The 15,504-nt window shown below is 38.7% G+C and overlaps 1 protein-coding gene across 1 annotated transcript in view; it reads right to left on the bottom strand.

The window, feature by feature from the left end:
- LOC116694723 (voltage-dependent calcium channel subunit alpha-2/delta-1) overlaps positions 1–15,504 on the bottom strand; it is a 72,492-nt gene that overhangs the window by 55,014 nt on the left and 1,974 nt on the right. The window contains 2 exon segments of the mRNA XM_032524585.1: positions 9,382–9,498; positions 9,697–9,778. Coding sequence (XP_032380476.1) covers positions 9,382–9,498; positions 9,697–9,778 — 199 coding nt within the window.

Below are 15,504 nucleotides of genomic sequence, written 5' to 3'. Positions count from 1 at the left end.
CGCTGGTTAGCCCCAAAACTCCAAGAAGATTTACCCCCAAAACTGGGTTTGCCCCCAAACTCCAAAGGAAATTTTAAGGGACTCGGCTAATTGCCCCAAATTCCAAAAGTTCAAAATAAAAGTCCTGAACCCTTTCTTTACGACTTAAAACTAAAATTAAAAAAATAAAACTTAAAATACATTTAAATGAAAACAAATCCGAGAGAGACACTGAGCCCAGACCGTAGCACCCCATCTTCAGAATTCGAATTGGCAACCCGGGGAACGGGGTTTTAAACATTTGTTCTCATTAAAATTTGGACACCCACACGTAAAATTTAAAAACCAAAAACAATCAAAAAAACCTGGTTCCTTAATTTTCATTCCATTGGGGGTTTCATTAGAAAAAAGGGGTAATATATATAAAATTGCCACGAGGTACTTTTGGGGCTTCAACCAACGAAAGGCCAAAGCAGAAAACCTTGTCATTAGGGTTTGAACAATGTCAAAGTAACAAACATCATGTTAAATTCCACACCATTTAACTAACCTTTTTATCACGTCAAAAAACCCCAGACCACTTTCAAAAAACTTCAATTTTCTAAATGTATAATACCCGTACCAAATATACTCTAAAAACCACAATACAAACCCAGCCTGGACATATGGATTTTGTTCAAATCTCCTCTATTTTTTGTATGTACATGGACAGGATTAAGCAACAGCTGTTTAAGAGTGCAGGCTGACAGGGTTGTTAAAAATTCATGACAGGGCTTTGACGAGACTCTCCCCTCTGGGAGATATGGAGGAGGGTGAGGAGGGGTGTGTGTGAGGATAGATATCTAATTACCCTCCACGTTTTTCTCTATTTTTCTCTGAATCCCTTCATATCTCTCTCTTTCTCAAACACGTAACTACCCCAAAAAAAGCAACGCTGTAATCAAAATCCACTCTAAACTACAGAGCCTTCATTTAATGAGACCAATCCCTGAGTGACAGCTAACCTCTCTAAACTGGCATAACAGTTCATTACAGAGCCACTGTAAGTTGCCCTCTCTGCCAATTGATTAGAAGCCAGAGTTTCTCAGTTGAAACACACAAATTTAGCACTACAACAGTTTAGTTAATGAGAGTGCATAACACAATCCCCACAGCGTGCTTGATCCAACCGCTCATTAGTCTCTCTCACTTATTGTGGTATAGATATCCCAGCTCCACACCATAATGAGTCAACTCTGTCACTGGATGACCACTGGAGACCAGAAGAGAGCCACCACTCCCCTGCAGCCTTAATGGGGGGGGGGGGGGGGGACAAATAGATGTATATGAGGAAGAGGGGGAATTGGATCAATTGGCGATAGTAAATGGAGTGGTTTACTGTAAGGAATGAGGTGCTTCAGTGAGAAACATAGGAAGAAGGAATTCATAAAAATCATGTTATCTAATACCAGGAGAAAAAAAACATCCAATACTATCTGCAGGCAGAATTGCTGATACATGTTGGTTGGCTATATCTTACTCCCATTTGAACAGGGGAACGTTCTAATGATGGCTGCAACAACAGTGCATATCAATATTCCAACAACCAAATAGGGTCCATAATATAATATTTCTCTATAATATTTGGAGCTGGCACGAGTGTTGAATGGCTATTGGACTTGTTCCTGCTAGCCCCACAGAGAGATATTTCTGCCCGGCTCTCACCAGTCTTAGTTGTCATTCCGCCAGGGCAGCCCAGTAGCCCACCATGCATTTAGTGAGAAAGCAGAGCACAGCTTAAAGGATAGACAGGGAAGATGAGACAGGCTCTGCTAAACGTCACAGAGCTTCCCAGACTCTCTGTGTGTATGTGTGTGTGTGTGTGTGTGTGTGTGTGTGTGTGTGTGTGTGTGTGTTTGTGTGTGTGTGTTTGTGTGTGTGTGTGTGTGTGTGCGTGTGTGCACGCGTGAGTGTGTGTGTGTCTAAAGTCTCCACACGACTAAAATCAATGGGCCATTCAGAGCACACTGCCTTCTCCCCTAGACAACAAAGCAATACTCACTAGAGTAGTAACAGTCTGAAAGATCATTAACACCCACATCCAGTCTCATCTTTCCTATCCTTGTTTCTGACAACGTGTCCACATTCATGAACGCTTGTTATCTATTCGCCGTAACCAGTCCCAACTCAAAGGGATGACATGAAAGTAAAAATGTGGGAGATGTGAAGGGTCAGTATGAGAAGCAGCAAAGAAAGGTGTCTAAAAAGGGAAGAGGAAAATACATAAATTATGAGCAGATGGATTAACAAAAAGGACAGCCCAGAGAGAGAAAAAACAATACTCTGACTCAGCATGATCACAGTGTTTGCATTTCTCATTAAAATGTAGCTTATAAGAATGAACAGTGGGATGATATAAATAGATATATACAATGGTAGGTGGGGGTTGTTTAGTAAAGAATGATGGGAGCTTTATCCAGCAATGCATTAGTTTATTTTCTTGGGAAAATGCATGGTGTACAGAGTTACAACAGAAAGAGAGAAGGAGATAAAACAAAGAGTAAGAAACAACAGGAGACTTGGGAGAAACAAGAAATACAGAATAGGGGAGATGGACAAACAGAGTCAAATGGAGAAACAGATGACACAGGAGTGTAAGAGAGGAGTGATACAAAAGGTGAGTTGAAGGGAGAGGGAAGAGACATGCAGTAGGAGAAAGGAGGGAGCAATACAATAGAGAGTCAGAGGTCAGAAGAGATAAAGAAGGGTGATTTCAAATTCCAGTTTGACAAAGAACTGTGGCAAAAGGCCAGGAGCTGGACACAGGAGAGAAACAGAAGACTGGAGAAGAAAGAGGCGACAGAGAGAGGGATACAAGGATCGAAGTAAAAGGAACCGGAGATGAGAAAAGGGAGAAAGGGAGCGTGAGACAAGAGAGAAAGGGCAGATGAATCTGCAGCTGTGAGAGCCCATGGGGAGTGCCGTGCTGCTTTACATGACTTCTCTCAGAGGCCAAAGCCTCCAATGGGAACAGTAAATCTACAGCTGCTTCAAGTCTTATTTGCACTCTTTGGCTCTTTTTTTTGCTCTCATCTCTGTGTATCTCCACTATCCACCTTAGATATTGTATATTGTTTGTTCCCTCATAATATTTCACAGGGAATATGTTGGATTTCTTTACAACACAAACCGTGTTATGAAGTTATAAATGTGGGCAATTCATTGATCAATACTGAATGATGAATAATTATTAAAACCATTAGTAAGAGACTATAACTCATTTACTTGGATGCCCTTTCAGAAAGTGGCATCGAGACAAATTAAGGACAAAAGAAAAACTCAATCAAATATTAAATGCTGCGATTTCCTGCAAGGAAAAAGGTAAAAAAGCAAATGTGGAAAGGCATGACAGAAAGCAACAATGTTCATGTGGATTGTGACTGAGAAACAGTATCTCAAACTGGTGTAAGACAAAGGCCACTAATTATCTCATCAAATCTTGATTACTGTAATTACAACAAAGTATCACAATATTGATTCTGAACAAACTACATGTCACATTTAATTTATATAGATTATTGTTATATTTGATAATAGATTGAAAGATTGAAACTGTCTCAAGTATTCCATTGTTATCTTTAGCCTGTTGTGATCCACCAACACAGTTTGGATCTCTACTCGATGAATGAATTAGATACTTGTCCCTAACCTACTATAAGTCTAGTTAGACTTCTCCATCTGCACTGCTCCCTCTCACTATCTCTCTCTCTTGCTCTCTCTCTTTCTGTCCATCAAACACACATCAACAAGAATGCAAGCACACAGACAAACACATGCAGACACCTCTTGTCTTCTTAATATGATCAGCACAGAGCGGAGATGGGCGGTTGAGTAACATCTGCTCAGGAGACTGGAATATCTCTGATCGTATCATGGTCTCTGTTCATTACTGCGTTACTTTGACACACACATATATACACATATGAAAACCTCCTAATGTCACATCTTGTGCTCATTATTATAACATTGTGACAGCAGGCAACAGATTAATAAAAATATGGTCCAACACCTGGGGCCCATGACAAACACTAAACACTTATCTCACTGATAACTGAACTGCACAATGGAGACATTAAGGTGAAATCAGGAAGGGAAAGCTACTTTATTTAAATCCAAATTGGCAAAACAATGGAACAAACGCTTTGTTTTTAAGAGCTTTTTGATGACTTTGACACTTAAAAGAGATAGTTTGTGGGTGCCTGGTAAGCTCACCTGGTAGAGCGGGCGCCCTTATGTAGAAGTTTACTCCTCGACTCTACGGGCTGCGGCTTTGACTCTGACCTGCTGCCCTTTGCTGCATGTCATTCCCCTTCTCACTCCCCTTTAAGTCTAAACTGTCCTATAAAATTAACTCCTGAAAATGTGCCCCAAAAATAATCTTAAAAATAAAGACATAAAAACTTAAAACTTAAAAAAAAGATAAAAGAAAGGCATAGTTTGCAAAATCCAGTAAGCCTAAATTATTTACACAATTTTTTAATGGTGATGAGGAGAAAAAATATTTCAGAAAATGAAATACGATCAAGGTGTTAAAGTTGTAGAAAGAAATGTTAAAATGTAACAGTTGAAAGTTATCACACAGAATCAAGTATGGCAATCATACTGACTTCCTTTTGAGAGATGTAAATTGAAAGAAATATTCAATGTACAAGAGAAATATGCTGTGTCTATAGTATTATTATTATTATTATTATTATTATTATTATTATTATTATTATTATTGTGGGATATCCTATAGTGGCACCTGAAGCCTAACTTATAAAAACAAAGTGTATATTTGAAAGAACATGTGGTTGAACTAGACACTGCAGCAAAATCCTGGATACTGTGGGTTGGACAAGTGAGACAAGGAGCCTTGTCTGAGCTTAAAAATGTAGCAGTGCAATGTATAAATAAGCTCCCTTTGATTTCAACAAAAGTTGAGAAGTCGATTCTGCAGCAGGTTAGGTTTGAGAATTTCAATGGACATTTTGAAATATTTATCATGCAGTGAAAATGGATCATCCTTAGAGGCAACTGTAGTTGAAAGCTAACTACAATGCAAACTGGTAAAATTCATATTTAACAGCAACTATTGCCAAGTGCTTACGTCTGGCATATTTAATAATAGTAATCACTTCATGTCTATTTTTAAAATGTAGATGATTGCATCCAGTAAAATGTTCCTTGTTTATAAATGATAATGTTACTGAAGCCCATCATTCCAAGGGTTTTCAATAATGATCTTAACTTGCATGCCAGTAATCATGATGCCGTCATTGGAAAAGCAAGATTTCATTTTTTTGTAAACATTAACCTTCACACATACTGTATACAAGTTCTGTCTCTCTCTCTCTCTCTCTCCTCTCTCTCTCTCTCTCTCTCTCTCTCTCTCTCTCTCACACACACACACACACACACACACACACACACACACACACACACAGCAACTGGCCACCTGTGTCCCGTAGAGCTCTAGTGGTGCTGTTGAGGTATTACTCTAAGTAATGTTGTAGACTGGCTCATTAGTCACTGGACAGAGCCATTCACCCCAGGAGAAGAGAGGAAATTATACTCACACACACACACACACACACACACACACACACACACGCACATGCACATGCGTGCGCACACACACACACACACACAGTCACTCACTCACCTCATGCAGATTGTTCAAACAAAAGTAAACACCACACGGCTGCTGGTTGTTAGTAAGAGTGAGAGGTGGACTGTCAACAACACCTTGATGTGTGTGTGTGTGTGTGTGTGTGTGTGTGTGTTGATGTCTGTCGATGTCTGTCTTCAGTGTTTTATCAGTTCACCTTTTGCCAAACCAGTTCTGCACCATCAATTATTAAGTGTTTACAGTAATTACAGTGCACATGGACAGCAAGACCAGGAGAGAACAGACTGTGGATGGGGGTAAATTAAGTAAATGGATCTGGCCTCCGGCGCATCACACACTTTCACTATGTGGTCAATTGCTTTTGACAATCCTTTTTAGAGTTCTCTCTTTCTCTCTCTCTCTCTCTCTCTCTCTCTCTCTCTCTCTCTCTCTCTGTCTCTCTCTCTCTTTCTCTCCCTCTCTATCGCTCTCACACACACACACATCCACACACAGTTGTCTCTCTCTTTAAGTAGTAGAAGTATTGTCTGACTCAAATTACCCCTGTTCATCACCATACTGTTTAGGACAAGTAAACCTGTCTATGTTAAATTATAAATGTATATGTGTTTACTGTAGAAGTGTGTCTGTTTCCATAGCTCACTGATATGACATGTTTCTTTACAGTAATAACAATGGCAACAAGGGTCATTTCGGAATGTGGAGTGGCTGATCTGTGTTGACATACAGTATATGAATGTGACTCTGACTGAAGAGGACACTCAACAGACTTCACTACAGAGAGGTAAAGTAGATATGCATGTACTATGTTTAGCCAACAATAAAAACTAATGAATATGTAAATTAAGCTAATAGGTGTAAAAATAGACCTATTTGAACTGGTATGTCATTGGGTCACTCTACGTATCTTTACTTTCCTTAGTTAACATAAAGCCACATTTAACTTAGCTCACAACAGGTGACAGGTGATTGTAATGTTCATTATTTGGTGAGAAAATGCAAGCCAGAGGGGGAGAGGGGGAATTGGCTTGAGCCACTATGCATACACATCCTAGTAGGTGTTTGAGTGTGTGAGTGCTCCCTGTTTCAATCAAGCCCAGGTATACATCGTAAAACCTTTGATAAAGGAATCTCTCCTAACAGTGTGCAGCCAAGTACTCATTCATAATGCATGTTACATTCTCCCACACTTATTTATGGAAGCAGGCATGGACACACATACTGTACATACACCTGTGGCTTTGTAAACTGTGGCCTTTCAGAGGGCATCCATCATACAGAATTAGAGATCAGAGACAAAATGAAAAAGAAGTATTAAAGTTTTAAAGCAGTTGTCAACTAAGTGAAAACGGCTAATGTGCCTTGGGCTATCTTCCATTATATCGACATTGAGAGTCACTCCCAACTTCCTATCAAAGGCAGTCAACAAGAAAGGATCTCCCAACTGCAATGAAGATTACCCTTCTATATTCTGTCTGATAAACAGCCAAATTTCTTCATTTAACTAAGATGATGATTGGTCAGCAAAAATCACCTCAAAGCACTAGTATAAAATCTACAGGGACAGTGTATGCAGTTCAGGTTTGGGTTTGCTGGTGTTTGGTGTCACTGCTCTTTGTTGTACCTTAAAAAGACCCCCAAAATAAGATTGTTCATCTGTCAATCACTCTATGTATCCATCACATTCATGCATTCGCTCTTCTTTCATGTGATGCCTTCATCCATTTATCTCCTCATCCATACATCTCAGGACAGAGAGTTTAATCTCAGCATGCCTTGAGGTTACTCTAAGGAAAGGATGCGACGCAAAGACACAATAAAGAGTGACAAGTTATGGATGTCTGGAGGTTAGATGGACTGTTAGCATCAGGCGCGATGACCCACTACCTACAAAGTACCTTAACACACACACCCACACACACACACACACACACCCCCCCACACACAAAACACCACACAAAAACAGACACACCTTGCACAAGGGTAGGGGCTGGACCAATTTTTTTTCCCTTTCTGCTTTTTAAAACCTTTTGGCCCCCATACTCAAAAATAAAAACACCAGGGGGGTTTCTTAACCCCTACCAAAAGGGAGACACTTTTTCAGGAAAATGTTTTATGGCCTTTTAATACTCCCCCTCCATTTCTAAAAAACAACAATGGGGGATCCCTTTTAAAGGCAAAAAAAAAGGGGCGTGAACTTTTCTGAAAGTATAAAAAGTTCCAAAACCCCGATAAATTAGAAAACTCTGACCCACTTTTTAATTTAAAAAAGGGGGGGCCCCCGAGGGGAGAAAGAAAAAAAAACCCCAGGGGCAAAAACTGTCATTATCAACTGGAATCCCGTTAAAAAAGTTTTAAATCTTTCCCTCTCTACTCTTTTTTTGTGCATTTCTTCACCCCCCTTGTCGCAAACCAAAAATCAAAACAATTAATTTTCTGTTTTTTACACCTACTCCTCACCACTGGAAATATTAAAATTTCTTTTACAAAATAAACCCCCAAAGTTTGGGAAAAATTTAACCCCCCCTAATTTTGAAGGGTTTTTGATTATTTTTTTCCTAATATTTGTTTTTGCTCAAAACCAAATTTTTGATATGGGGGAAAGGGCCAAAAAAACTTGTTGCCAATGAAATTTTTACGGGGCATTTTTTTTAACCTTACTTCCTAATTTTAAAAGGGTCCTTTTTAAAACCAAAACCCCAGCATTCCCCCCTTTGGGAAAAAAGTTTTGAAAACCCTTTGCCCGTAAAAAAATTAAATTAAAAAATACATTTCCCAAAAAGGTTACCCGCGTTTAATGCTTTTTGTTTTGAGCAAAGCTTTTTAACAGGGTTTTTCCACTTTATTATAAACAATAATTTTATTTTATAACCCATTATTCATTTGCCCAAAGGGATAATATGAGGTTTTGAAATTTTAAAAAATGCATTTAAATCCCAATCTTTTGGCCCAGGATTAAAAATTTTTCCCTTAAAACTTTTATCTAATGATCTAAAATTACAGTTTTAGTTCTCTGCCCTGAAGCCCCCAGGCAAAAGTGTTTGATTTTTACCCGGGCCCGTCCGTTTTTTGAAGGGAAACTTGCATGAAGGCACATTTTTCATCGGAAAGTTTGGGCATTTAAATCTCTTTTCTTAGTCTGTCCAGGAGTCTGGTAGGTGTGTGTCGCTCCACCAAAATTCACATGTAATGCACTTAACTTAAAAAAAAAAATATTTAACACATAAAATTACTATATCACTTGTTTAAATTATTAAATGGTGGACTAAACACTAGTTAGATCCACTTTTTTCTTTGGTATTGAATATACACTGCTGCTCATGGGTATAGGAACCCTTGCTTAAGTTGACTCAAAAGAAGTAAAAAAAATAATCTTTTGGAAATTTATCTTATTTCCTTAATTGAAAAGTGAAGAAAAATCCAACCTTTAAGGACACCAATTTTATTTGTGAATGAATAATCTATCGTAAATATATAAATGTTCTCCCTCAAAATACAGGGGGCATGAGTATAGACACCCCCATGTTAAATTCCCATAGAAGCATTTTTTCATTCCTCTTTTTAGTCAACTTAAGCAGGGGTTCCTATGTTCATGAGCAGCACTGTATTAGTCCACAATGTCTTAAAAAGAAGCAGATGGAAAACTTATTTTTGTTGCTGTGGTTAATTAACATCTCATCCTGTATCCAGCTTTATAACTAAAGTAAAATTGCAAACTGACAGTTGGTTCCTCTAAGTGGAGTGAGTCTTACCTCCAAGGCAGCAGATCTCTTCCGCAGCAGCTGTTCAATTTTCGTGGCTGCTCTGGCCACCAGCTCCTCTGCGTCGTTTTGCTCAACACTGTACAGGTGCTGGTTTTCCAGGAAAATCTAGACAGAAAGAGTAAAATCACGTACGTAATTGATGATTCACCAAATACCTATGTGTCAGAAATGTTTTTGTTTTATTCAAAAAGAAGAATACAACTTTTAAACAAAAAATAGTGCAACTTCTGTGATGCTATGGTACATGTGGTAGAGCCATTAGCTCTCTCTTGATGTATGTGTGTGCAGCGTGTGGGTGTTTACCTGAGTGAGGCTCTTCCCAGCTGTGGCTGTGTCTGCCAGGGTGACAAGCTCTTTCTGTATCTGATCAACCCATTCTTTAATCCTATAGGGAAAAGCAATGCACATATCCAATCTTAAGGTAACTCAGATGTGACCGGTTTAGAAGAGACATCACAAACATTTCACAATGCAATTAACCTGTCCATCATGTTATCTTGCATCTATCATCTAACACGACCATCTGGACAGACAGTGTAAACACAAACAAGGCCAAAGAGAACAATAGGTCTGATAGGTCAAGCAAAATGTCATCCAATCAAACTTCCATCACCGGGAACAAATACAATGTCATCTAATCAAACATGTGTCATTGGGTGTCAGCCAATACGATTACTTTCTAAGAGTTCAAACATGAAGTCAACCAATCAGATAAGTGCCAGCCAGTGTTGTGACCGCTGACAGTGATGTGAGTGGACAGGCAAGAGGTGGGAGGTGGCCAGGAGTCAGGCGACATGCTCCTCTGTATAGCAAAGAGCTCTGGGGACATCAGGTCCAGCCTGCTAGTGCCACACATTTTTTATACCCTCCGCTCATCCTGCTCCAATCATGTTGTCAAACCATAAGCTCACAACATGCATTATAATATACTAACATAGTAAATCATGTGTTGCCACCTAAACACAGTGGCTGTGGTCTATGGATAGAGATAGATGAGAGAAGAATGTCAAAGACCTAAGATATTATGCATTTAGTGACATGTATAAATCTCATCGGCGTCGGTGAGCCAGTAAGCACGCAGCATGCTTGTACCAAGATCTAATAATGTGTGTGATTGGCTGTCTAATGTTACACATTGTAGAGGTATGCAGGGAAAACTCTACCTTACACAGAGACAAATATAAATAAATAAAAAGATTTGTGTCGTAATGTGTAATGTTGGAATTTCTTTTTTCTTTAGAAAATTAGTCTCGATAATAGTATTAACATTTTTTGAACGATACCCAGCTCTAAGCGCACCTCGGGCTTACAGGAGCAAAATTCTTTTGCAATTCTTACTGTAATTCACCATGTATAATGCGATACATGCACACATTCACAGGCACATTGAGAAAGTTCCATTAATATTGTATGAGAATGATAACAGGTTGGGCGTGGGATACAGATGCTCTCATTGCTATGCATTCACACTAACACAGACTCAGTAGCGATCCTCCCCAATGGCAAAGAGACCTATCATACTCACATTTACACACTGAGATAAACATTGAAAACAGATATGCTTACCCACAAAATATTCCTCAACAATTGGTAGTTCAGCAGTGTAACATGTGTCATGCAAGTTACAATATGTGTGCAAAACATCAATGCTCAATCCCTACATCACAGGAAGGTGATAAGATGCAAACAAAGAAAGAAAGGTGCAAAAGATCAAGAAGCCAGACAAGATATGGGAAGGCTGCATCAGGGACACAAAATCCACAGTGTCCAAGAAATATGAGACACTTTTCAAGAGTACTATTGGGGATAGCGTAGTTTAAAATTGTTTAGGAAGAGAGAGGTTAGGTGGAGATTTTAGAGCAGGGTCAGCCATAATTTATGCTATACCTTATGACCAAAGTCAGATGGTTTAGCGGTTGTAGACAACTCTGTAGACTGAGGCTTGGCAGAGCTGTGTGGCTATGTGAACAAAAACTGACATAGATGTCCAGCTGCTGTACTGTATGTTAGGGTGATTTAGAGCCACCAACTGGTGTTTGGGTACTCATCTTTTATCTGCAAACATGTTCAAAGTGATCAGTGGTGCCAAATGCAACAACAAATCCTTCAAACAATATGACCATTTTGGTTGTTTATTGCTACTACTGTATCTAAAATGAATACACACTGTCTCTAAAATTTCCTTTGGGATAAATAAAGTATCTATCTATCTATCTATCTATCTATCTATCTATCTATCTATCTATCTATCTATCTATCTATATCTATCTATCTATCTATCTATCTATCTATCTAATATGACCTATACGAGTGTGTTGTGATGTCCATTATGAAAAGAGATATCTTCTGATGAAGATTGTGATATGATCAAAACCTCCAAAATAACTGCTAAACAGACCTTGTGGTGAGATTGTTGCTGTTTGTGACTATGCAAATATTCTTGGGACTTATAGGTCTTCATGAGTCACAGGCTGCATTATATTGTTTATAATTAAACTAATAACGCTAGTAGTTACAATAACATGCATTTTGGGTTATTTTTCAATTTTTTATATTTACCTGTATATTAACCCTATGAGCAACACAGCTAGTCAGATTCTTTGTATGTGGACATAGTTACTGTTAGTCACATTCTTTATGATTCTTGCTACATATTAGTTATACAAACTACCACTATGCATGAGATGCTGAGTAACTGCCACTCTTCTCTTCTCCTCTTCTAAACGCTCTTTCACTCTCTTCTTTCCTCTTAAATTCTCCTCCTATCCTCTGTTGTCCCTACGGAGAGAAAACAGATTGTAAGGTATTTTAGTGGACCTGGAACACCTAAGCTATCAAAGCCTGAAGTATATGCGTATATATGTCTGTTCCTGCCACCAGTATATATGTCTGTTACTGCTACCAGTGCAAATCTCCATAACAAAAACTCCCAGGTGCTGACACATGGATGAGACAACCCAGGCTACGGTAGCCTGGTTGACACCAGGCCCCTCTCAGAGTGGGTCTGGGGGAGGTTCATTCACAGCCCATTGCCAAAGTGGCGTCACCAACGGACACCGCTCAAATGCCTCTGGGTGCAGTTGGATAGTCCTTCAACCAATCAGACCAACGATCTAGGTGACTTAGCAGCAACAGCGGCATCAACAGGTTGCTGCGCTTTGGTGGCCGTCATGTTGAACGTAAACAAAAAGCTGATTGACGTTTGTCATTGTGTAAAGCCCGCCTCAACAGTTGTGATTGGTGCCTCAATTTGGAAAAATTGGAAATGGGCTTGAATGGGGTCTTGGCCAGACTGACTTGCAGAGCGAATCTCAAATTTCCTGGAAGTTCATAAGGGTTTTCCCAGGCCAAGGCTATGGTGCAGTGTGGGCTATGTGTTTTTCTGCACATCCAATATGGATAACAGAGACATTTATTTAGAATATTTTGGCTTCATGAGAGTGTCAAAATGTAGTCCCTTGTATGTGCATTTGCTTTGTCTGTGTGTGTGTGTGTGTAAAAACCCTTGTTAAATTAAACTTAAATGGTCAGATGTATTATCTTTAGGCATGGAAAATCTCTGAACAATAACTGCTCATTCTTAAATCATGCAATTCCAACCATCCCTTGAGGTTTAATGGTGACACTTCATAAATGCCATAAGGGGAGGCTTGCTCTCAGTCATGGTTGATCCTACGGTGTGTGAACTCACATCACCTCCTTCATGTAATGTATCTCATTTCACCTTTTTCCATACATACACAAATAGGGGAAGTGCAACAATTATTATTTTATCATCATCACACTGTTATCACACATTTAATGTAAGCTGTTTTCAGTGACTAAAAGAACACATTGATTCAGTAATAAAGTCATTGTTATTGAGCTGAGGTAGCTAATTTTCTGCTCTGGTTGCTGGGCTCTCATTACTGCAGCCTCTGGTACAACGCTGGATAATTAAACACATACACACACAAATGTACATGCAAATGGCAACTGGGTCAGACACTGCCCTACATTGTATTTGTTCAGACACAGGAAGAGCAAATGAGACCCAAACAGAAAGAGAGGCAAAAAGAAAATACAAGAAAAAGAGGGACAGATGATGCCATTAATTTGGCACTTGATAGAGTAATGACCTGGCCAGTAGTGTGTATTTCAGTTGGCCGCTGTGTTAAACTACAATCTAATTACACGTCATTACAGAGGCTTGGACCAAAGTCCAGACACCAAAGCAGAATGAGGCATGGAAACACCAACTGTGAGGCACCAACCCAACCCGCGGTGCTCTGCTCACGCTCTGAAACCTATTCTATACACTCACACCCAAGTGGCCAATTTAGACATTCATCAGACTAATATGAAGTAGAAGGTTTTTTGGATAAAGGTCTGACCAGACCATCATCCTTTGTCTTTTTCACAACAATTATCACCTTAGAATTGCAATTTTATTAGGTTTGGTGATCTGATTCTAAAATATTCCTGGCACAGTTTGCAAACCCCTTATGTATTATGAATATTTTTCTGTTCATCAGTAAGATCCAGAAGAGTGTGCTTGATGAAAGCCACTTTATTTTAATTGCTTTTGGCTCATTTTGTCTATGCTCAAACACTCTTTTGTATCTAATCATCAGGCCGTGCAGATAGAAATGCAGGGTCAGTAACTTAGAAGATATCAATCTTCTAAGTTACAATCATGCATACTTTCTGATTACATTTATATATACTTACTTATAATTGCTTCTCATTTCACAATGATGTGCTTGTGAGGCAGGAAGCATTACCTTTTATCTTGTTATCTTTATTTTGGACTGCAACAATTATAAAAAAAGAACTTGAAGATCACTGTTTCTCGATTAGGGGTACGCATACCACAAGGAGTAATTTGGAATACTGCAGTTTTTTAAAAAAATATCAATTAAAAAATATCATTCATGTATGATTTCTTGAATACTTATACAACATAATAATAAATGAATGTAGTGATTCTAAACATTTCAAATGTAGCAATCAAGTGTTTTTTAGTTAGAATATTGTTGTTTTTTACATTGGACACTGATCGCGCCTCATATATATATATATATATATATATATATATATATATATATATATATATAATATATATCCCTTTAGCTTTTTTTCTACCAAAAATGTTTTGTGCTGGTCAGGAGGTACTTACGTAAGATATAAAACAGTATTTCAAAGTGGGTACATTATTGAAACAAGATTGAGAACCACTAACTGATGATGATCTAGGCTGCTCATTTTCCTCTGCATATGTTTGTAAGAGGAACCCCCCACAACCTCCAGTAGAAATGAAATTCAGCAACCATTTAGAAAACATTGAAGGCCATAGAAATATAAAGATAATGCTACTGAATTTTCACCATCACCATAGCAAATCCAAGGTAGACTGTCAGCTTCCAGTGTAATGTGCATTTAGAATGGAGGCTGGGGGAGCCTGCAAGTGTTTTTTGCACTTGAATCCACAAAATGCATTTGAGGTCCCCATGCTACAACCTGGAGAACATGACATAAGATTTTTTGAACCAATTTTACCTGCAAGATGATGGAGGCCTTTTGTAAATACGAAGCACCGAACAGAATTAACTTTAAAACATATTCATACACTTACTCACTTACTTATTCATAAATTCACACTGAGCATCCAACAGATTGAGACTGTTGTGTGTGTTGAGTTCAATCTGCAGCGGTAGCTTTTTGACTTGAATTGGTGACATGTAGTCTCACTTTGCCAGACCATCCACACGCTGCTGAGCGGAGCAGGGTCTGGCTAGTCCACATTGCATTTGTGATGGGATAAAATCGTGGTTTGATTTATTGGCATTTCTTTAAACCAATCACAATTGTCTTGGGCGGCCCTGAGCTCGAGCCGCTGTGGTGCGAGAGAAAACGCTGCCACTTTGGCTATGTCTCGCTTGTAAAAGGGATAATGTATCTTAAGTAAAGTCCTGGCTAGATAAATAAAAATAAATAATTGATTATGTAAATAAATGCCCCATTAAAATTATAAACACTAAAATCTGCAAATTTTACCAAACAGGCTGATGCATTTTTAACACTTAAATAACCAGCACATGCTACCTAACAAAAAAATATTTGTTATTTGTT

This window comes from Etheostoma spectabile, chromosome 8 (genome assembly GCF_008692095.1).
Source record: "Etheostoma spectabile isolate EspeVRDwgs_2016 chromosome 8, UIUC_Espe_1.0, whole genome shotgun sequence".
NCBI classification, from domain to species: domain Eukaryota; kingdom Metazoa; phylum Chordata; class Actinopteri; order Perciformes; family Percidae; genus Etheostoma; species Etheostoma spectabile.
This window is presented reverse-complemented; position numbering and strand designations above follow the sequence as displayed.